Source organism: Notolabrus celidotus, chromosome 18 (genome assembly GCF_009762535.1).
Source record: "Notolabrus celidotus isolate fNotCel1 chromosome 18, fNotCel1.pri, whole genome shotgun sequence".
Classification (NCBI taxonomy): domain Eukaryota; kingdom Metazoa; phylum Chordata; class Actinopteri; order Labriformes; family Labridae; genus Notolabrus; species Notolabrus celidotus.
This window is the reverse complement of record NC_048289.1, coordinates 15481102-15505531: the sequence shown is the minus strand read 5'-3', so window position 1 is coordinate 15505531 and position 24430 is coordinate 15481102. Positions and strand designations below refer to the sequence as shown.

Here is a 24430-nt window from a genome sequence, read left to right as displayed (position 1 = left end):
ATCAGTCCACATGCATACATTTGCTTGAGGCCAATCTCCAAACATACATTTTGGAGACATTTGTATGATGACAGTGGGGTTTCAGTGGTAAAAAGTTACTCATTCCATCTTAGCAGCTATATTTGTATTCAGAAACCTATGTAAGCATTCACTGCTCACTTTGAAATAAAAAATTGACTTTAAATATGATTTTCCATAGAAATATTCAGCAAATGTATAGACTAACCTCATTATAATATGACATATCTAAATACAAAAGCTGGTGTATGAATAAGTCAATGCAATTACAATGATATAGACTGTGCACACCACTTATTAAGGGGCTATGCAATATAATGAGTATTTTAACATTTGTGCATGTCTAATTGACTTCTGTATTTTCAGTTCATATTTTGATCAAAAGGCTTTTACCTGTTTTAAAAATTGTCATTACTGTGAATGTTTTAAAGTCACTGAAATATCTGAATACTTCTATAACAAAACAGGCTGCTCTCTCCCATCCCTGGATGAACTTTATAGCGCACAGTGCCTCAAGAAAGCAATCATCCTCAGGGACCAAACACACCCTGGTCATAACCTGTTTGAACTTCTGCCCTTGGGTAGGAGATACAGTACATTTAAGACAAGGACAAACAAGCTGAAAAACAGTTTTTATCCCAGAGCAATAAGTGCACTAAATGCCAAGTAATGCAATATAAAATGGGACTGTGCAATCTTCGTGTTCACTGAATGCCTGCCTGTTGAATGCTGCATGTGTCTTGTGTTTTTAATTATTTGTATTTATTTATGTTTGTCCACTGTTTTTATGATTTTTTATTTTCTTTACTACTGTTCTTTTATTTATCTTTTGCATTGAAAGGTTGCACCCCCATTGTACAATGTACAATGACAATAAAGATATATTCTATTCTATTCTATTCTATTCTATTTCTAGTAGGCTGCGTTGTTCACTGAAGCCTGACAGAAATATTAAAAATAAATTCAGCCTTCAATTGGAGGACTGGAACTGTTTGCCTCCAAAAAAAAACAAGCTACAACAAAAACAACAACAACAACAAAATGATAGTGTTTTACCATTATAAGAGACAAAACATTTGAAGCTGCAGTTATTTCGTTTTTACTGATTATGTCCACTAGTAGGCAGTGCTATAATGTACCACAGACCATGCTACAGGCAGACCATTGCAAACCTTTTGTAGACTTGATAAACCTGATGCTAATTTTACTGTTAAAGTGCAGTATCCTTATTTTGCGATATTATGCTAAATAAATTGGCTTGAAAAACATACGCCAGACATTTAAGACAAACTACACTTTTAAAAGGATATCAGTGTGAAACCTGCCTTACATGTTTGATGCTGCTCTCAGACTACTACCAAACTAAAAGCTCTTGCCTCCAACTTGTGTTGCACTCTTCCCGCCCTCTTCATGTCCTCGTATGCTAATTAGGGGTGTTGAAGTAAAGTTAGGGGTGGTGTTGAGACATTTGACTCTATTTGGACTTGAGTCTATTGCAGAACAAACTTTTTTTCTTGTTCTTTTCTGCCTGTAGTTTCCACAGCTGGGCTCGTTGGCAGGCTCCGTCCTCACAGAGAGGCTGCACCAGGATGGGTGCTCTCCCGGCGACAAGGACTGTATGGATCTTATTATTTACTGGAATTACATTGGTTTACGGTAAATTCTACATTTTTCATGCTTTTATGCAGTGCACCTGTAGCTAATTAAAAATATTTGAACTCAGCTTTTACTCTTAAAAGTTAAATTGAACAATGTCTACCTGTTTTGCTTCATCAATTCTCAATTGTAAATTGGAGTGTTTTTCTTACATTTAATGATATCAACAGTCTCACTGTGTTTTTGGACATAATTAACGGAAAAGGATTAGGGCCACTGAAAAATAAATAAATAAGGTCCAGTATATATTTTTTATGTTTTTGTTCTGAGATTAAAGTCAGACTTCTGAGATTAAAGTCAGAATTCCGAGATTAAAGTCAAAAGTCTTAGAAAAAAGTCAGAATTCTGAGATTAAAGTCAGAATTCTGAGATTAAAGTCAGAATTCTGAGACTTTTTTCTCTGAACTCTGAACTATCACTAACTGATAATTGAAAGGCTACAATTTAAGACATCACAAGGAGTTGTAAAGTTGTGATGTGTCAAAAAGAGTGCATATTATTAGAAAAAAAAGAAAAAAATGCGCATATTATTTTTATTGAAACATCAATATTTGGTGGCAGCAATAGGATTATTGTATTGTATTAATCAGAAGAAGGATGTATACTGTCAAAACACATAATCCTGTTATTTTAATAACATAATCTCGAAAGATTGACTCTTATTTTGTAGGGATAAATCCCCTTTTGGTTACAGGTTCCAACGTCTGTACCTCCAGAGGGGCCAGCACATGTAAGCAGTGTCTGGCTGTTCACCCAAGCTGCGCGTGGTGTTTTCAAGAGGTGGGTGTCTTTTCCACTTGACTTCATTTAGGCCTGGTGCTGGGTGGTACAGATCTCCTCATCAGACAAGTAGCCTAATCTGGCTGAGAAGATTTCATACACATATGGTTTAAGTGAAATAAGTTCATTAAGTTTTCACAGTTCTTGTCACTAGACCAGTGTGTTTTCTTTTTTACCTTGACATGCAGTTCTCCTCAGACGAGTCAGTGATGTTACTGTGACTTGTCTGTCAGCTGATTTATTGGGATTTGGTCTTCCTACCTGAAGAGGCAGGATGCCCCCTGTTTCCAAGTGTCTTTTAGGCCAAAGTCATTAACTAATTTCTAAACACTTTTTTTGGTTAGATAGCAGACATGCTGGTCCCAGTGACTGCACTGGTGTGACTTTATGAGGATGTTGTCATGTTTCCTGGATCACACTAATGTGTGCAATGATTTAATAATGTAAAAGTCATCCTGGGCGTTTACAAACTCAGCCTTTCACTCAAGTGTGATATTTTTTCATGATGGCTTGACTCTGGCTAAACCAGTTCACCTTATTCTGGAGCACTTGTTGGGGTTGTTTTGTAGTGATAATATTGGATGGAGCATTAAAATGAAGGTACAGTTTTTCTTTATGTCAAGGTTTTGAAGGAGAGATGTTATTTTGGAGCATTTTTGAAGTAAAAGACACAATGTCCTGTGTCATTTCAGGACTATAAGCCTCCAAATGAATCCAATATGGCTTCTCTCTCAACACATAATTTATCACAGATGGTCATTCTGTAAATAAACAACATTTTGCTTACATTTTAACCGTTCAAAGGTCTTCCAAACCCATGTGGAAGTAGCTTAAATCAAACTGCTTTCCTGTTTAAAATATATGATCTATCCTCTCAGGAGTTTGGACAGGGGGTTGCTGGTGCTTCTCGCTGTGATCTAAAGAGTAACCTGGTTGCAGCAGGCTGTGCTCCGTCAGGTCTTGAGTCTCCAAACAGCAAACTTCAGGTGCTTGAGGACCGGCCCCTTAGTAACAAGGCAGCAGGGGCCACACAGGATGTCACCCAGATTAAACCCCAGAGGCTAAGCATCAACCTCAGGCCAGGTTGGTTTAAACTTCTAAAACCTGGGATTATTCATTTCAACTGAAGGATTAATGTTCATTTGTTCCAGTAGAAGCAAAATCAATTTCTGTATCCCACTAGATGATGCAAAACGCTTCACAGTAAAGGTGCGTCAGGTAGAGGACTACCCAGTGGATCTCTACTACCTCATGGATCTCTCCTACTCCATGAACGATGATCTTTTTCGTCTGAGGACTCTGGGTAAAGGTCTGGCGGAGGCCATGAACCGCACCACTAGCAACCTTCGTATGGGCTTTGGGGCTTTCGTGGACAAGCCGCTCTCACCTTACATGTATATCTCCCCCAAAGAGGCTGTGAAGAACCCCTGCTACAGGTAAGAGAGAAGATACATTGGTTTTAAGTTTAGAAATGGCTTCATACAACATTTGCATCCTTATTAATTGATGTTATGTTAAGTTGGTCCCACTTGATAAGGTCAAGAATTTCCAGATTAGCCTCCAAGACCGCCTTCTTTGTCTATAAAGAAATACCTAATGTGAAACCAGACCTGCTTGTGATGGAAAGTTTATTTTAGTGGTTCATTTTAAAATTAAACAATACCATACACTCTTAATACATGGGACTACCAAATTATGTTGTTTTCATTTGGCTACTTGTTTATGTCTGTTTGTGGGAAGTCATTATTGTGAGGACATCTTTAAACATAGTGTAACAGAGGAAAAACTCATGCAGTCTAAGAGTCACAGCACTTGTTAAAGGCTTACTGTGGCTCCATAGTGCTTGGTCAGCTGCTCTGAATCAGCTGCAGGTAATCTACCCAGAGGTTATAAGGATCCCAATGCAAACTGACTTAACTCCACCCAAAGGCCCCTCTGTGGTTGATGTGGTTGTTTAAAGTCTCTTTGGGTCATTTATTTTCTTGCTAACAGTCTGCTGAGATCCAGCCTCCAGGAATGTTTGGATAAAAGATAAGACAATAGGAGAGTTTGGTTCTAGTGTGGTACAATACAGAGAGACAGAGGGGTCAAAAGAGAGTGAAAGGAAAGTCTATTTGGGAAGGTGCATTTAAAAAAAAGAAATAGACGCCCTTCCATAAATCAGACATTCATTGTCTCTAGAGGAGAAAACGTGCTTACTTTGGGAATCCTAGTTTTCTATTGGTGCCAACATAAGCTTGACTTGTATGGTTTCTAAATGTTTCCAAAACTATTGGATGGATTGCCATGATATTTGGCACACATATTCATGTTTTTTTTTTTTGAGGATGAAGTGTACTACTTTTGGTGACTTCCTGACCTTAGGTGTTGTGGCATCTTGGCTGAAAATTTGCATGCTTCCAATACTTCACTGATATACAACACTAAATGAAACTCCTACAAGACGTGCTTTTAGCAAGTGGCAACCTCTGGTGTTGAAAAAAACATAATGCCTCACTATGAAGGGCGGGACTGAATTGATTGACCGTTGGGAACATTGCAGCTGTGGATGAGGCTATGGCCTCAATTCCACCTCTTTGCTGGTTTCTAGATTTACAAAGTTTGTTGAATCTCCAGAGTAACAACCTCCATCTTTGGTCTTCTAAACACCTCTTCAGAAACCAAAGGGTGATGTCACTGAGACTGCCCACATTTTATACGGTCTTTTATTGCTGTTTTTTATTGCTAATCATCTGATGTTAGCATAATAGCACAATTTTCAATGATAGTGAATGTGAAAATATAAGATCAGCAATTTAGCCTCGTTTTAGTGAGCACATGCTGACTTTAGCATTAAGTAACCACTAGTATGACTAAGTTCAGCCTCACAGAGCTGCTCGCATTGCTGTTAGTTCTTAGTATGTTTCTTACAAATAATAGTACATCCCACTGAAATGAGATCAAATGAAGAGTTTGAAAGTGAAGGTGTGTAGTTTCAGTTTGATAACTACTTTTAATATTGCAAACCTGAACAAAAATTCCAAAGCAAAACTAGAAGATACATACATAAACTAAAATATGTATAGAGATTTTCCAACTTGATTCTACACACAAACACAGCTGATGAGTTTCATTTAACAGCCATTCCCCCCCTCACAACTTCCCTTTAGTTAAGAGCTTCATCAGTCATTGGATAGATTTGTATTAGTTGTGAAGGTAACGCATTTATAAATGCAAAGATGCTGTAAATGAAGAACTGAGAGCAGCTCAGATCTCTGTTTAATTGACAGCATCAACACCACCTGCCTGCCCCAGTTTGGCTACAAACATGTTCTGACCCTGACGGAGGAGGTAGCCCGCTTCACAGAGGAGGTGAAGAAGCAGATGGTGTCAAGGAACCGAGATGCCCCAGAGGGAGGTTTCGACGCCATCATCCAGGCCGCTGTTTGCAAAGTGTGTATGGATACCTGACGTCTCATACACAAAAGTCTAATTTTATTTTACAGTCCTATTAGCCCCATTACACACAAACAGATCCTCTCCATTCGGCAAATCAGCCCTCTCTATTATAGCAGCAACTGCTTGGAACTCATTAGCGAGTGGAATCCGAAAGTGCTCCAGGTTTTCTGAAATTAAGTCGAGGATGAAATCATGGCTAAAATCAACTTAATCATGTACTCATCACACTTAAATATAATTAACTTTATAGTGTAGTGCTTTTAGATTTTTATATTTTATTATTGTTTTGATAGTTTTGATGTGAATATATCCCTGTTGTTGTATAGTGGTTCTGTATTATTGTGTAGCTGTTTAAATGATCTACTGTTTGTTTTTAACAGAGGCATTACCTCTGTCTCCTGCCCAGGGACCACAGATGTAAATTAGCTCATAGCTAACTCTGGTACAACTAAATAGCTGTTCACTGTCTCTGTTCAAATAAATAAATAAATAATAAATAAGGGACCATCAAAATGAAAGCTAAAATTTTGATGAAATCCTTAATTCAGAAAATAATTCTAAGATGTTTTATGTGATCTAGGAGCAGATTGGGTGGCGTCCCGGTGCATCCCACCTTCTGATCTTCACCTCAGATGCTAAGACTCATGTAGCTCTGGATGGCCGTCTCTCTGGAATCGTGCAGCCCCACGATGGAAAGTGCCACCTCAATTCTGACAATATGTACAACATGTCCACAACTATGGTTAGTGTGTACTGTAAGTGTGTGTTTGGTGCACAAACAGGAGATGCCAGGCTTTGTTTTGATCTACAGAAATAAATCAGGGGACATGTCAGCTTTTATGTGTACATATGCCAACCACAACACCTGACTTTGCCCCGCAGGATTACCCATCACTGGCTTTGATCACAGAGAAGATGTCAGAGAACAACATCAACCTCATCTTTGCCGTCACCAACCCTGTGGTTCCTCTTTACCAGGTCAGCAGCACATAAAAGAACACAACATAGTATATTCAGTGCATGTTTTAAAACTAAAATTGAGATGATGAAAACTACCAATTTGTTTTTATCTCATCTTGAACACACTGAATACTTTAAGATAAAGTCCTCCAAACCTCACTGGTTTTACACAGAGGTTCTTGGATCCTGCACTGGAACACTGGAAAAACTTGAATCGCCTTTTAATGTTCAGACACAGCAGGATACAAACTCACATTTTCCAAAACTGGAGCACAATTAAAGCAAACTTCTTACTAAAAAAAAAGGGTATTGGAAGAGATTCTAGAGGATGCGTATCTAAAACAAACAAGCTAAGAATTAGGGAGCATTGTTCAGTCAGCGGTTAAAGTACAGCATACTTTTGCTTTTACAGGGTGTTTAAGTACAAATATTTGTGGGCCATATGGCAGTAAAGGTTTAGTACAACCCAACTATCTCATACCATAACATCAAAGAAAACCTTTACTTGGATTATCTTTTCCTGCAGTATTTACTTTTCAACTGAGAAAAAAATAAAAAACAAAACATTTTATTATTTCTCCAATTAATTTAGTGATAAATTGTATCAGAAAATGCCATTCTTAATCTTTTCTTCTTCTGTCCTCCTTTTCTTCTCCATGTTCTTCTTCTTCATTTTCCATTTGATATTTAAATTGTATTTTTTATTGAAGGTACTGTTTTGACTATTTATTACTTTTCAACAATCTTCCAGTCTGTGTGTATTTCTGTCTTGTAGAACTACAGCGAGTTGATTCCAGGCACCACAGTAGGAATACTGTCTAATGACTCGGGCAATGTTATTCAGCTCATACTGAAGGCCTATGCTGTAAGTGTTACACACACACACTAACACAAACACAGACACACACACACACACACACACCTTGGACTAGACGCTGTTTCAGGGGATGACATGCGTTTGCTGACACACACCCACAGTGTCTGAGTCATAGACACAGTTGAGCCAAAGTCTCAGCAGAACTTCCACAGTGGGCGAGGTCTGATGCTGACCAGAAGTAACAGGCTGAGTTTTTATTTGAGTTTAAAGGCACAGAGCAGGTGAAAAATATATTAAGCTTTAACCCTGTGTTACCATCTTATTGATTTATAGCAGGAAATGTTCATGCACACAGATTAAGAATAGGCGTTGTTTGAATTGACATGTAAAAAAGATCAGTGAATATTTTTAAATATGTGTCATAAATGGTAGCAGTTTGAAATCACAAATGGTTTTCACTAGTTTTGGTTTTCATCATGTTACATGAACAAGAGATTAGGCATTTTGGTGTCAAAATCTATGTTCTCATGCTCTCGTGTATTTGGTTTTTTTTTTTGCTTTTTTCCTTCTTGGGTGTTGCCAGAAAATCCGTTCCAAAGTGGAGCTGGAGCTTCAAGACGTCCCGGAGGAACTGTCCTTGTCCTTTAATGCCACCTGTCTGAACGGAGAGCTCATTCCAGGCCTCAAATCCTGCTCTGGTCTGAAGATAGGAGACACAGTCAGTTCATTTCTAGCCTATCTAAATTACTTCATGTCTACTTTTGACTCTCTCTACATATGCCAATGCATCACTTTGGAAATTAATTGCAAGCCTGTCAACCATTAAGTGAATTTGCAGTAATACATTATTTAATCAGAGGGGTTTCCATTTGTATGAGGATGTAAAACGGTAAACTGTTTTACAGAAAAGACAACAAAGATGGAAAGATGGAAAAACAACACAAAAAATGATGAAATGACCCGTTCTGGGACCTTTTGTAGAGAGTTGGTCATTAATCTAAAACATGTTATATCTGTTAAACTCATCATAGAAGAATCACAGCAATATAGCTTGATTTCAAACATTTAACTATAGACTAAATCTGTAAATTAAAAAAAGACTGTGGACTGTTTATAGGTATCATGTCTGGGCTGCAACAAAGTTACATATGAGTCTGTTCATTGTCTCTTTCCATTTCCCTTTTTGATGCTATTTACATGTTTAAAAGACAGATTTTCCATCACAGTGTCAGGGAGCAGATAATGGGAAAACGTTGTTCAGCGCTGTCTCTAAGCTTGTCCTTTTAATATCTGTAATATATTGTGTTTTTTTCTTTTCCCCCTTTCTTCTTTGGACTTTATTCATAGCATACTGCTGGCATGAGATCGCCTCATTCTTTTTTTTCTTTTTTGCATTTTTTCTTTATCACAGCTTTATTGGCTCCTTTCCCTGTTCTCTCCTCACTCCAGGTGACATTTTTTGGCCTCCACACATTTCTTTCTCTCTGCCTCAGCTCCTTTTATTTTCTCCATATATGGCTTTCTTTCCAGATGTGGTAACTTTCCCCCTTTAGACATATACCAGATTGATGTGTAATGCTAAATGAAAAATTACTTTTACCAAACACACATGGAGGCATTCCCTCTCTGGCATCCTTGTGCTTTGTCAACTAATGGCAATTATGAAATGCTAACAATATTAAAGCAAAACAACACATTAAAACAACATTAGCTGGACAGCCGACATGCTGTAATTTGTTAAATATTTTACTCTAGGGTGATACACAAAATTATAACCTACATGAAGAATTTCTTTGCCTTAAGAAAACAATTTTAAAAACAGGACTAAACATCTTTGAACAAATCCTCCAATTTTTTGTCACAATTTCAATTTCCTCCTCTCATCCAGGTCTCTTTTAGTGTGGAAGCCAGAGCCCGTGGTTGCCCCAAACAGAAGAAGAAAACCTTCATCATAAAACCTGTGGGCTTTAAGGACTCTCTTTCCATCACAGTCACTTTTGAATGCGACTGCAAGTGCCAGAATAAAGCCCAGCCCAATAGCCCCAAGTGTAACCAAGGCAATGGCACCTACGAGTGTGGCATCTGCCTGTGCCACCCGGGTCGCTTGGGGCCGCACTGTGAGTGTGCAGAGGGAGATTATAATCCCACAGAGCAGGACCGCTGCAGTGGACCCTCCGGCTCTGGAGGACCTCAGTCTGCCATCTGCAGCGGTCGAGGAGACTGTGTGTGTGGCCAGTGTGTTTGCCACAATAGTGACTTCGGAAAAGTTTGGGGAAAGCTGTGTGAGTGTGACGACTTCAACTGCCTGCGCTATAAGGGAGAACTGTGCTCAGGTAAGATCTGATAAGCAAAATCATTTTATGATTAATTGAGTTTTATGATAAGCTTGGTAATACTCTCCACCTGACTGTTAAACAGGTTGCTAGGGTGGGTTAAGATACCATACTGTACCATTAGGGATGCACCGATCCAATCCTGGTATCGGATATCGGCTAGATCGGACTCAAAAAGCTAGATCGGATATCGGTGACAAGGGGGCCGATATATAGTGCTGATCCATATGGCAGATCTATTCACCTCAGTTCTATGCTTGTCTGTGTTTACAACAGCCATGTGCGTCTCCTATGTCATCAGCACTAGCAGGTCTGTGCATTTTTGCATGGTGGAGCATGATGGAGGATAACCACACAGACTCTGCAGTTTAGGTGCATGCTTCTTTTGTTAACAACTCCGCCGGAACATGTGCAGCGGTAATGTTTCGATGGATGGCAGTCTCGTTGAAAAATATAATGGAAGCCCAAGGAGGAATTTTACGTCAGCTTTAGCCTACTGCAAAGAAAAAAGAAACCTTCTATTAATGGATTCAAAGTGTGAAAAAATTGACAGGTTTTTGGATTTAATTGTTCCGACAAAGTCAGAAAAGCCTGAAGTTGCCAAAACATGATTCTATCCTTACATTAAGGAATAGAGATTGTCAAATCAATACCGGGATTGGATCGGCTAGTATCGGTATCAGCAGATACCAAAGCTCAGATATCGATATTGGTATCGGGACCTTAAAAAACGGGATTGGTGCATCCCTATATACCATACCATACCATGATACCAAATCATAAGATAAGTTTTAAAATGATATGGTACTCTAGATAGATACAATATATTGTGCTAAGCTACAATAGGCTTACAAGCTTCTCAAACTGTACACTTTTCCTTTAAATTTCACATCACACATCTCAAAATATGGACTGAAAGACACAGGATGCTAAAATAGTCTACTGACCATGTTACACATTGTGTTTCTGTAGTGGAGTTACAGAGAATGTATGTCTCTTTGCCACTGGGGTTTGTGGTCCCCTTCACCACTCTGACTTGCCACCCACCCCATCTGGGAAGTATTACTTACAATAACAACCCTCCTCTATGGGCTCCATTCACAATAAACACATGGTGTGATGTGTGTAGTAAGCTCAGGTTGTATGTTTGTGTCAGCCAGGCCAAGCTTTTGTACCAGAGTTCTACAGTAATCATGCACGAAGAAAGATTTTGATGGTCTCTTTGGTCAGAGGGGACTTTCTGTTTTCTGAAAGTTTCCCTTATGTGGTGGAGGTTTTTAAATGATGAGGATGAGTTTGTGTTTGGTCATTATTAAGAGCTTTAACTCTGAGCTTCTTGATTTTTTGTTTTTCTAGGGAAAAAGGCAGGCTGCCATCAAGTCAAATCATATGATGTTAACCCTCAGGATGGTCATCATATCGTTTTAATAGGGGAGAAGCATTATGCCATGCTAATAACAATATTTTCAATCTTTTTCTTAGAACAATTATTTTCTTTTTATCCAGAAGTTATAACTGTATATATGTCATACTTTGAAACCCTTTCTTGGATTAAGTAACCAATAGGACCCACTTTTATATGATGACAATTTTATTCTGGCAAGCCAGTTTTAAGTTTAATATCAAACTTATAAGAAGAATCCAAAGAAATAGTTAGACATAGTAAGATATGTAAGGGTCTCATAGCTTTCATCACTGATTGTAAATCATCAAATTTTGATGCTAACTATTTTAGAGGAGCTTGGCAGTTTTTTTTTTTGCTAATTAAGGGTATTTATTTGAAGTGATCAAGGCTAGCAGAATCTTCCTTACAATGACAAAAGTGTACAGTTTTTTTCATTTCGCCCTATTAGTGTAGATAAAGCACAAGTACAGAGCTAGCTTAGCTAGTGTGGCTCAAGTTACTGTGAAGATTGCTATGCTAGCACCTATTAAGCTTACTTAATGACCACTTATCTCATTGTTACCCATACGTAATAAGACATGTAAAAACAAGTTCTCATAGAGCACGGTTGGCTGTTTGTTTCTGCCTTCAGTCATGCTAGCTAGGTCCATCACCAAAAGGGTAGTAATGAAAGTAATATTGATGTTCTCATTCTTCTCCTAAAAAGACCTTGAAAGTCAAACTTTCCAGGTGAGAATGTCAGGATAAAAATGTTAGAGAAATAGGAGAGATAAAAGACAGAACAGAAAGAGAAGTGAGTGAGAAGTGAGAGCAACATAGTCAACATCTACAGGGATCTCACAAGTGCTTTGCTTCATTAGTTCAAACATCAACTTACTTAAATTGCTAAGAGTACATTTTAGTAAAGCATTGTTGATTGCATAGTTTCAAGTGGCAAATACTTTACTTCTGCCCATGGCTTCACAATACCATTAGATCTCATTTATCATTATATCCCCCCTCTGCTCTTCTCACAAGGAAATGTTTCCCTGTATTCCCCAGTGCACATAGATTAACATGAAAAATACCTTTCTGCTTACACACTGGCTCATGCAGTGTAATGAAGCTAAAAATAAACCCATGTTTGGTCAGAAAAAAGGGCCAAGTTGAAATGAACTGAGTATGTTAAGTGTGTGTAAAAAAGTGGTCTGCTTTTGTCTGGAAATACCTTGCTCAGGATGAGGATCATGGTCTGTGTTCTTCCCCCACAGAAGGGTGTAATTAAAAGTCAGCGGTCCTGTGGTCATGTGGAAATGATAGTTTGGTCATGGTCCATTTTTATTTTGTCATACTAGTGTAGTACTTCCTGTCTTATTGTTTACCAGGGCATTGTTTTGTGGATAGAGGCCACAATGTTTTTTGCACAGTCACTCTTTTATTGACACACAGATAAATGGAACAACAAACACATGTGGGCAACTTTATCCTTACACACACACTGAGTTGTGCATCTTAAAAAAAAGTCCCCCACAGGAACAAAATGGAATACAATGAAATGGGGTTTCCAGTCTCTAAACAACTGTAGAAACATGACCAACCACTTCTGTTTTCCAGCATATGAAATCAAATGTGAAGAGCTCCATGCTAAAAAGTGTTCAAATTGTCTTGGTCAGATATTTTTTGGGTCAGAAAAAAAAGTACTTTGAACATAGGAGTAGAAACGCAATGCTGGTGTTATGCTAGCTCGTTAGGCTGTCTTGATCTAGCTTGTTATAGTTTGGTCCTTTTAGCTGGCTTCAATTAGTGTGCTTCTTTTAGTTAGAATGTCTAGTCTGCTTCTTTGGGAAGCATTTTAGATTTTGTCTTTTAGCTAGCATGTTTTAGTTTCGTTCTTGTAGCCAGCATGTTTTAGTTTGCTTCTTTTAGCTAGCATGTTTTAGTTTGCTTCTTATAGCCTGCATGTTTTAGTTTGCTTCTTTTAGCTAGCATGTTTTAGTTTGCTTCTTATAGCCAGCATGTTTTAGTTTGCTTCTTTAGGCTTGCATGTTTTAGTTTGCTTCTTATAGCCTGCGTGTTTTAGTTTGCATCTTTTAGCCAGCATGTTTTAGTTTGCTTCTTTAAGCTAGCATGTTTTAGTTTGCTTCTTATAGCCTGCATGTTTTAGTTTGCTTCTTTTAGCTAGCATGTTTTAGTTTGCTTCTTATAGCCAGCATGTTTTAGTTTGCTTCTTTAGGCTTGCATGTTTTAGTTTGCTTCTTATAGCCTGCGTGTTTTAGTTTGCATCTTTTAGCCAGCGTGTTTTAGTTTGCTTCTTTAAGCTAGCATGTTTTAGTTTGCTTCTTTTAGATAGTATGTTTTAGTTTGCTTCTTTTAGCTAGAATGTCTAGTCTGCCTCTTTGGGAAGCATTCTAGATTTTGTCTTTTAGCTAGCATGTTTTAGTTTCCTTCTTGTAGCCAGCATGTTTTAGTTTGCTTCTTTTAGCTAGCATGTTTTAGTTTGCTTCTTATAGCCTGCATGTTTTAGTTTGCTTCTTTTAGCTAGCATGTTTTAGTTTGCTTCTTTAAGCTAGCATGTTTTAGTTTGCTTCTTTAAGCTAGCATGTTTTAGTTTGCTTCTTTTAGATAGTATGTTTTAGTTTGCTTCTTTTAGATAAAATGTCTAGTCTGCTTCTTTGGGAAGCATTTTAGATTTTGTCTTTTAGCTAGCATGTTTTAGTTTCCTTCTTGTAGCCAGCATGTTTTAGTTTGCTTCTTTTAGCTAGCATGTTTTAGTTTCCTTCTTGTAGCCAGCATGTTTTAGTTTGCTTCTTTTAGCTAGCATGTTTTAGTTTGCTTCTTATAGCCAGCATGTTTTAGTTTTCTTCCTATAGCCAGCATGTTTTAGTTTGCTTCTTTTAGCTAGCATGTTTTAGTTTGCTTCCTATAGCCTGCATGTTTTAGTTTGCTTATTATAGACAGCATGCTTTATTCTGCTTCATATAGCCTGCATGTTTTAGTTTGCTTCTTTTAGATAGTATGTTTTAGTTTGCTTCTTTTAGCCAGCATTTTTAAAAAAAATTTAACATGTTTTTATTGAACTTTTCAAATATAGACACATAATAGAGCAAACAATCAGAAATTGTCAAAAAGGGAATCTTATGCACATATAAAAGAGACCATATCTCTAGTGGATAGTGTCCTTTACACTTCCTTATAGTGACAGCATTGAAAACATAAAAACACACAGAGCAATACAGACAATGCAAAGACAACCTATCACATCAAAAATAGAAAGTTACAACTAAAGCAATTTTGGAAAATAAATAAATCAGAGACAGTATCAAAGTATAGCAATCCTGCACAGTACACCATCAACACTCATGCCAAGGTACTTCTTGAAGTTCCTACACTCCACAACAGTTACTCCGAACTGTGATCCACCGACCCTTTCATCACAAGCCAGCATGTTGTAGTTTTCTTCTTTTAGTTAGCATGTTTGTTGCTCTAAATATTCTTAAGCAAAGTGATTCATACTCCTCCTGCTTGCATGCAGTTTCTCAAAGTTAAACCTCATCACAACGGGGAAATACACAAAAGCATGACACAGACCTGTGGTCATGCACTCATAACCACTTAACAAGTTGAACTGGTCATCATGCAGACCTGCCAAACTGTTGAAATACAGAACTTTTTTTTATTTCTAATTCCCAAAATGTTCAGAGAAAACCTGTGTCAGGGTAGCTCAAATGGTACTAAATATTAAATTATGATGGAGTCAAAACATTTCTTGTCATTGTAAACATCAAGTTTTTAAAAAAAAGAAGGAAATAACCATAAACTGATTGTATGGTGCACGTTGGTTTGAAAAGAATGACAAGATAAATGTAAGCTTCTTTGGTGAGACTCAAAAGAGAAAAAAATGTATGACAAGGACTGCAGACTTGCTAATATGCTTATTAATAACAATATGAGTTAATATTAGCCTTAAGTTGTATTCTTCAAAACAAATAATCCACAACAGTTTGAATTACAGTCTTGTCAAGCCTTAGCAGTCCAAGCCCTTTCTCTTTGTTTCACAACTCCAACCACACCCTCCTTTTCCCACAGAATTTCACTTGCTGTACTGTCCTCCTCTTCTCTATTGTCTATTTGCTTCCGTTTCTGCAGAGAACATGTATTCAATAAACAGTGTTGGAGTGGCTTTGACAAACCTCTACAAACCCACAGACATTTGGTGGTTTTGTCATATATACCCATGCGCTACCGAAAAGGTCCTGAAGAGTTGTGAAATTGTGAATGGTTGATTTCTCTCCTCCTGTATGTCTGTATTGTATTATTCCTGTATTTCCCTTCTTCACCAGGCCATGGCATCTGCAACTGTGGCTTCTGCCAGTGTGCACCAGACTGGCAGGGTGAGAACTGTAACTGCTCCAGGCGCACTGACACCTGTATGTCCAACGTGGGTCTGCTTTGCAGTGGGAGAGGCCAGTGTGTGTGTGGAGCCTGTGAGTGCACGCAACCTGGTGCTTATGGGGCCACATGTGACAAATGCCCCACCTGCCCTGATGCCTGCACTATGAAGAAGTAAGCTTGCACACCTAGTTGTCATATACTGTGTCAGGGATGCCATTTTTAATGATGTGTTCAACAAATGTATTTTTTTCTTCCTAAAGGGAGTGTGTGGAGTGTAAGCACTTCAAGAGGGGAACGCTGTTTGAGGACAACACCTGCTCTCGGATCTGCAAGGATGAAATTGTGCTCGTTGATGAATTAGGTGAGATCCAGCTGAGACACCAGTTATTACTAGTTTTAAGGTATCTCATGGCACTTACTCACTAACCCTATGCAAACAGACCTTCTACTCATTCTTAGCAAGACCTTCTTTTATTTATTTTCTATAAAATAAAGTTTTAATGTCAGTCTTTTACCCCATTATATTTTGACTTTTATCATACACATTGATTGCATATAAAACTTTAAACAGTGACACAATTTCACCTCTGCAATGCCTCTGTTACTACCTCAGGAGGGGAATAAATTTGCCCCACCGCTATACCCTGTGATATATTATATTGACAGTAAGCCATACAGAGGTCAACAGTCCTGCATTAAACTGGCAATGTAAAGGGGGATAATGAGAAAAACTAAGTTTCTCAGTGTGAATTAATTGAATAAATAAAAGTGACAAGAAGCTTACATGAGTTTAAAAAACTCAGTTTCCATCTCAAAAACAAGACCTAACTGGTATACCATTTTTCTTCATGTAGTGCTTCATGATACAAATGCTGTGAACTGTACCTACAAGGATCAAGATGATTGCCTGGAGCGTTTCCAGTACTACGAGGACAGCAGTGGCAAGTCCATACTGTTTGTTGTCAAAGAGCCAGGTATGAGGATTCTTCCTACATGGATAGCTGACCCAAAAGCAAATATTAAAAGCTGTATGAATCAATATTTTCAATATTATTAATAGATTAAATCATAATACATTATGTACAAGGTGTTGCTCTTGGTCAGAAACCCGGGGGGAATAAGCCCTAAACTCTAGTGTTAGTTTTGAAGAGAGATTTCTTGAGGTGTCATTGGCCTAGCGGTTTAAGCGCATGTAAAGCGGTCGCTGGTTTGACTTTCGGCCTGGACCATTTGCTGGATGTCTTATCCCTCTCTCTACTCCCCATATTTACTGTCTCTCTTCAGCTATCATATCCAATAAAGGCAAAAATACCAAAAAAATAACTTAAAAAAGAGGGGATTATTGTCATTCAGTACATTGTTTTTGCTGCCTCTGAACCAGTACACTGAACCCGTACACTACCTGAACAACATTACACAGCAAACGGGCAAAGTGAGAAACTTAATATGAAAGCTTGCTGCTCTATGTCTGCTGGATATTTGACCAAGCCATTGTTTGTCATCCTGTGTCCCATCCAAGCAGCAACCTCCAGTCTCAAACGATGAAGCCCATGCGGAAGTGTTATAAACTGCAATTCATCGAGAATCCGCTTGAGGCTGGCTGCAGAAACACCGGAAACCACATAGACACCAATTCAAAAAAGACGATCTTTGCAGCATTAATAAACATGTTTACAGCCTGGTTCAAAAAACGGCTTGACTCTACGCAGCTAATTTCCCGATTGCGACACACTGTACGGGGGGTGAATTTTTTTTTTAACGCAACGGTTCAGAAGCTATTACGTTTACAAGGTTTTGCCCAAATAAGGACATGACTGACTTGACTTCTGGTCGGGAACACATAGCTGTTGGCTAGGAGGCTCAAACTCCGCCCCTTTACGTCACACTTTGACTGGTTGAATTCCGCATTTCCAATATGGCTCCTGCCGTCGATTGGCTTCAAAGCAGCGCTCAGGAACAGATGGGTGACGTCACGGATACTACGTCCATATTTTATACAGTCTATAGTCCCATCACAATTTTATGCAATGGTAGTTGTAAGGTTGTTCAGCTGTCCCAAAGTGGCTGAGTTATCATTTGATACTATCTAAAGACCAGTTACAAAAATGATGGTAGCATAATATGTAAGATATAAGTAAAGCCGAAATGATGGATAGAAATAAAAGCAATTACCACAGAAAGATGATTAAATATAATACATGAAATACATCAACATTGAACCTATATTGGATGCAGAAAATGTCATAGCCTTGTGAAAGCTATGTGTTTTTTCTTCCCCCTTGTACAAGTTGTCTCTTCCCTGTGCATGCCCTTCATCTGCTTGTAAAGTGGCCAAAAAGAAAGAGTGCGGGATGGTAAAACAGCCTTTAATGACCAGCAGTGCCCGCAGAGAAAGTCTGTCCCAGGGTCTGCCTTTAATGAATGTGTGTGTTTAATTAAGGCACGACTGGGTAGCTGAGAAGTAAACCAAAATTTGCCTTGAACACAGTGCACCCTGTTGAGTCAAAAAGGGTCGTAAACAGCTGCCCAGGTCCTCCTGGGACCCGCTGACTACACAAATCCTCCAGAGGAAAGAAGGCAAAGGTGTAAGAGGAGACTTTATAGGCAAGCATGAAGCTTTGTTACCAAAGAAATCCTTTGTCTCATTTATTAACCATATGGGTTTCATAAGTTGTAGTTGCAGCCTGACATGATTTGTATTGAAACTATATTGGTGGTAGCATAAGGGTTTAGAATGGTCAGTTGAGGAACAGGATACAGGAAATAAGGTCTGAGAGGAGTGAAAGAGAAGAAAAGCTTTGAAGTTGGCTGTAAAAGTTCACCCTAATTTCCTCTTTACATTAACCAGCTATCCTCTATCCTCTTGCCTTAGTATGCACATACATATGCGTGTGAAAGTGAACACAATTCACTTAAGTGAATTAAAAAGTAAGACATACAGAGATCAGGCCCTAAAAAACAAACAAGCACACACATGAACAGACCAGATGGCTCTTAACAATGGTGGCTGGAAGTGTCAACGTTTGACATTTTTGCAATAAAGACAAAAATTGCTACCAGATTTTAAATTGTGCTTCGTTCTGAACAAACAGAGAGAATGAAATGTTAATTATAGCATCAAATCATGTCATGTTTTCTTTGTTACATTGCTATTCTTTACTGAATATGTAACAAATAAAAGTAAAGAGGCTGATTATGATTATTTTAATATGAATGAACTCAAATGGGAAAGATGTGCTTAAGAATGGCTTTCATTGGCCATCCAACAAAGAGTTATCCCTCCTCCCAGCTTTGCAGTTAGCTTAATCTCCACTGTCAGCTAATTGTTTTGGTTTTCCAGCCTAGATTTTACTGTTTCGCCTCACTCCCTCAACCCTTACATCCTTATTCAGCCACAGCAGGCAGTTGTGCTCTAAAGCCTTCTCTGTTGGCCACCCTGCATCAAACAACAGATGAGCAAAGTTAGCAACTAGCAGGCAAGTACAGTGGAGCATTTAGCAGCTAAATTGAAGTTGAAGCAGGAATGAATATTAGATTAGCATGTATTAGGTAGCCAAAAAGACAACTCCAGATGACTGCTAAAGCTTATTGTTGTGTTGATAAGTAACTGTTTGCTGTCATGTTTGAGATGCTAGCTTAAAGTTGTTGTGAGGAAGTTTTGAGTTATTTGATTTTGGCAGACAAAGATTGTCTGTGTGTTGTGGATCATCTGGTTTTACACCTACCCCCTTGCAGGTGTTTCAAGCATTGAAAGCTTGAGTATACAAATTGTCAATCTTTTTCTGGCTGTCATGTTTGCCTTAATAAATCATAAAGAGGCATCATTATTAATTTCAATTAATTTCACAACCAATTGACTCCTTCATAGAAGCTTTATAAGTTGCATTTCGACAAAGAGTCCGGGGTCTTTCAGCCCCCAGAACTACTTTACCCGGAACTAAAAGGTTCCTGTGCCCCCATAGTTGTCTGCGTTTCGACCGCGGGCTGAAGTCCCGGGTAGATAATGCAAATCAGGCCAGTGACGTATGGAGAAAAAAATATATATTTAATAATATTTTGAAATCTTAATAAAAAGCTAAACTAGTATGCATTCCCAGGAACTCCCTCTGTGTGTCAACAGCTGTGGAAACTCCGCAAACACTGTTACGTTCAACCGAAAGTCCCAGGACCTTTGAAAAGTACTACCCCCCAAGAGGGGAGATTATCTAACCCTGATAGTTCAGGGGTAAAGTCCCTAGTTCCAGGGTGAAGTTCCCACAGTCGAAAAACGCCTATAGTGGAACTGTAATATGTCAATTTTGTGTTCACAGCTTGTTTCTGCTGCCCTCAAGTGGCCAAAAAACGATTGCATATTTCTGGTAATAATAGAAAAACTAAGTATACTGCCCACAAGCAAGCTAGCCCAACCAGTGAAAAATACGCAAAATAAAAATTTAAAAAAATCCCCCATATGAAATTTTAGATAGAACCACTCTTTGGTAGTGGTTGGTTTTTTAGATAAAGTAAGGGCCTTAAATCAACCATTTACAACGGCCCTCTTTTTTCTTGGAACCCCAAAAAGCCAGCTTGAAGTCTCTGTCTAAATGCTTGCAACAGATTTCAGATTAGAAAACTGCCATAAAAGAATCAAGTCTGCCTGTGAACCAAAGGTCAGACTTATTAGTGGACTAATGAAACACAGCTGAGTCTTTGCCAAAAACTACGAAACCTCTAAAATGTGCTATGTGCTTCAACTGCACATGGCCTATTGCTCTCCCTCATGTGTATTCAGAAACATATTTGGTGGTTAAATTGAAACATAGTTCTCCGTGTAATGATGGGGAAAAAATGATCAAGGAAAGTACCACACGTGATGTAACATTCCAGTCTGATGAAGGATGGCTTCATGTCTCTTCAATGACTCTTTAAACGAGAGTACTGTCAGTCATTATTGTTCATCCTTCTTCAAACTGTAAAAATAAAATTCCTTTTGAATTCTGCCAGACCACATTGAGGGACGGGAGATTTGTGGCCTGGCTGTGAGAGGTTACTATTTTTCCACTTCAACCCATCCTCCACTCTGCTCTCCGGTATTTTAGGTCCCATGGCCTTTTGTTCACCAGTGTTGCAGTATACTCATTCTCTTCCATCACTGTCATGGATCCGGTCACCTTTGGAAAGCTTGTGTTATTCATGTCAGATAAAACCTTATTAATGGGTTTCATTTCATTTGCCTCTCAGTGCGACAGCTGTCAGTTAAAGGCTGCGTAAACAGAGGACAAAGCCACAATGTCACTGGTTAGTTTGCATACTTTCTTTTTAAGAGCGTCATGTTTGGTATCTTAAGCTTCATAACCTCATTTTATTGGAGTCAAATGTTTGGGCAAGAAGGTGGTAATCAATAGGAAGGGGTGTTTTTCAATTGTCAGCTTATTAAAGTTCAACAATATATGCAGGTGGCTGTCTTTCCAACAGATTGAGATTCTGACTTTGGTGTTAGCTGATAAGTGTTGTTTGTTTATTCGACTAAAAATCTGAAAGGGTGTTTGGGGCGTAATGGGATCACTGCTCTTTGCTTGCTTGCTTACCTTAGTCTTCATAAGGAGGGCGGGCTGTGGGTTAAACCCATAGACTGTATAAAATATGGATGTAGGATCCGTGATGTCACCCATCTGTTTCTGAAGAGCTGTTTTGAGGCCAATCGCGGGGGCTGCCATATTGCTGCTGTCGAGCGATTGTGACGTAAAGAGTCTTTGAGCCTCCTAGCCAACAGCTACAGTGTTCCTGCCTGTCAATCAAGTCACCTGTGCCTCTCATTGGAAGACTTGTAATCTCAATATCTTCGAAATTGCTGTGTAAGAAAAAAATTCACCCCCCGTACAGTGTGTGTCGATCGAGAAATGAGCTATCCAGACTATACTCGTCTTTTGTACCAGGCTGTAAACACGTTTATTTCTGCTGTAAAGATCGCCTTTTTGAATTGGTGTGTATGTGGTTTCTGGTACTTCCGGAGCCAGCCTCAAGTGGATCCTCGATGAACTGCAGTTTTTAGCACTTCTGCATTGGACTCATATTTTTAGACCGGAGGTTGCCGCTTGGTTAAACCGCACAAGCAAGCCAATTCAAAACGTATCATCTGTAGGAAAAGCATCACAACAACAATCCCAACTTGCCTCATTTAAAGAGGTTAAGGTACTTCGGCTGCTTTTAAATTTGACTCCCGGCCCTCCTAGTTTGCTATTTAACGAATTATTCCATGCCCCTTCTTCTCACGTTTCCTGTCTCTCTTAAGTTCTCCTATCAAGTAAAGAATCAAAATAAAATCCTGACTCCATCATTTGCATGCACAAATTACAAGCCAAGTATGCTGAGCATAGACAGTACTTGCTGCTAATTAGTGCTAACATTTCAAGAAAACTTTACAAGAATTGGTCATAAAGTAGAGCCTTGATATAGTTTGGATAGATGAGGATTGGAAAAAATCAACCCCTGAACATGTATAGTGACCATAAGTTTTTGTACCAGGCTGTGAAGTTGTGAATTTAAATATGTGGCCACTATGGCTATGTACTCAATTTTGATACCAGCCTCAAGTGGACACTTTGGGTAAGGCGGTTTTGGCACTGATGTGTTTAAGTCATTTATCAATGTTGAAGGTTCCTATTTGGTGTCAATATAATAAAATTATATCTTCAAGAATTCAAATGCACATTTCTTGATATAAAGGTCTGTGTGGAAGATTTAGCAGCAACACTGAATCTACATGAGTGGAGAGGAAGACAGGGAGGAAATTGTGTTATGAAATCAGGCTTCCTCCTTCCTAACTCCTAGCTGATCTTCTGCATGCCCACATGGCTCAGTCCTTTATCTCTTCTTCTCCTTCTTCTTCTCTTCCTCTCCCACCAAGACTGCCCCAAGGGTCCAGATGTTTTGGTGGTGCTTCTATCTGTAGCTGGAGCCATCCTCTTTCTTGGCTTGGCAGCTCTGCTTATCTGGAAACTGCTGGTCACCATTCACGACAGACGGGAGTTTGCCAAATTTGAGGAAGAACGCGCTCGAGCTAAGTGGGACACGGTAAATTGAGCATGTGGCCGCATGATCTACACTTACTTTTTGTGTCATTAAATGTGTGTGAGATAGAAATTAAGGTACAGTCAATGCTTATGTGGTCTTGAATATTAAAGATACAAGGCTTTGATGCTACCAAATCCTCCTTTCTTGGTCTGGACTGCAAGCACCTTTATTCACACACTTTCACACAAAGGCCACACACGTAGTCCCTCACTCTTGTTGGCTGAAAATGTTTTTTATTATTTTTTGTGGCCTGCTTTAACTCACAGCAGAACAGAAGAAAGCCATCGGAAGGGCTGGGTTTAAATTAGGTGAAGCTAATTAGCCATTTACTGGTAACAGACCAAAATCCCATAAACCTGAAACCTTTCCTGATGCTTTGTTAGTAAAGAAAGTGAAATTTATAAGCCACACAATTAAGTTGATACATGTGTCTAAATGAACGGGTATGATTAATTGAAGAAAGTGTGTCAGGAATAACACTAAGAACAGCCATTTCCATTTTCTCCTGTAGTTTTTCTATTACACAGTCACACAGTACTTTGAACATCTCATATATTATCCTGTATCACCTTTATTGATTTCTCTTTGTGTGTATTTTTTCAACAGGGACACAATCCTCTTTACAAAGGAGCCACATCCACCTTTACAAACATCACATACAGAGGAAAAGACTGACACATCTGAACCAGGTCAAAGGATGGAGTAGTGGATTTGAACTGGTCTTTGTGAGAAGTTACGCAATCATGTGCAGGCCTCTACTGTCACAAGACAATAATGAATAATTATTTGTGTTTGTAAATATGTAGAAATTATTTTACGGTTTGTCAGGGGTTACTAACCTGCTTATGCTACATTGATAAATGAGACGTTTTGATATTTTGTGTTGAACCAAGACTTTTCCCACCAAGAGTTTTTATTTTGTTGGACCTGTTTGTACTTAGCCCCTAAAGTCTGTAGATATTGTTATTTTTAAAAGTCAACAGTAAAGTCTATTTTCATTGGCAAGTGTTGAAGATGACCCAGAAACCTTGACGTGGAACATCATCCTAACCCCCATGACTTGATATCACTTGAGACTGAGTGGAAATTGTATTTTCAAAAAAGGGATGTACTTGATTTCCTCCTTGAAATCAGGGGAAGAACATATGCTGGGTCATACACACACACATACATTTGTGGCCCACAATTGTCTGCATAATGCTATTAATATCAACCTGTTCTCAACCTTTGAAAAGTTGTTTCAAAATGATGTGCTGGAAATTCAGTGTGGTTTGGAGTAAAGATGTTAATTTACTGAAAACTACTGCTGTGTTCTGTGTGGACTATGGAGCATTATTCTATAAATGCATGTTAAAGATATTAGATCTCAAGGAAAAATGAACATACATTTACAACACTTTCGGATGTATACAGTTTTCCCTATAATAAGAATGCTTGATAATTTTGGCCTTAGCATTCTGAAACTCAGTTTTTCCCAAAAATACTCCCAGATAATCAATTAGAAAACTCAGATATTAGCTTGTCGTCACTCAGCATGAAGGGTTAAAAATACTAGTAAACGATAATGTTTAATGGCAACAAGGATTTTCCAAGGCAATG

General features: G+C 38.6%; 1 protein-coding gene across 2 annotated transcripts; it reads left to right on the top strand.

Annotated features, from left to right (window-relative positions):
- Positions 1-1146: 1146 nt before the first annotated feature.
- itgb3b (integrin beta 3b) lies at positions 1147-24134 on the top strand. 2 transcript variants are annotated; one of them, XM_034708238.1, is made up of 16 exons: positions 1147-1436; positions 1553-1674; positions 2345-2454; positions 3333-3537; positions 3638-3890; positions 5724-5886; positions 6473-6634; positions 6775-6870; positions 7628-7717; positions 8253-8387; positions 9558-10002; positions 15727-15949; positions 16039-16139; positions 16633-16752; positions 22665-22831; positions 23438-24134. In XM_034708238.1, exons 1-16 carry the CDS (start codon positions 1429-1431, stop codon positions 23504-23506), a joined length of 2469 nt encoding a protein of 822 aa, XP_034564129.1. In that variant the 5' UTR covers positions 1147-1428; the 3' UTR covers positions 23507-24134. The 2 variants fall into 2 exon arrangements, with proteins under 2 accessions (XP_034564129.1, XP_034564130.1); XM_034708239.1 differs by having other exon boundaries at positions 1148-1436; positions 2369-2454.
- Positions 24135-24430: the final 296 nt, after the last annotated feature.

Excerpts from the sequence above, each read along its gene's own strand:
- itgb3b (XM_034708238.1), top strand. Across the intron at positions 6,635-6,774 it reads ACAACATGTCCACAACTATG|GATTACCCATCACTGGCTTT; the intron begins GTTAGTGTGTAC and ends TTTGCCCCGCAG. Across the intron at positions 6,871-7,627 it reads CTGTGGTTCCTCTTTACCAG|AACTACAGCGAGTTGATTCC; the intron begins GTCAGCAGCACA and ends TCTGTCTTGTAG.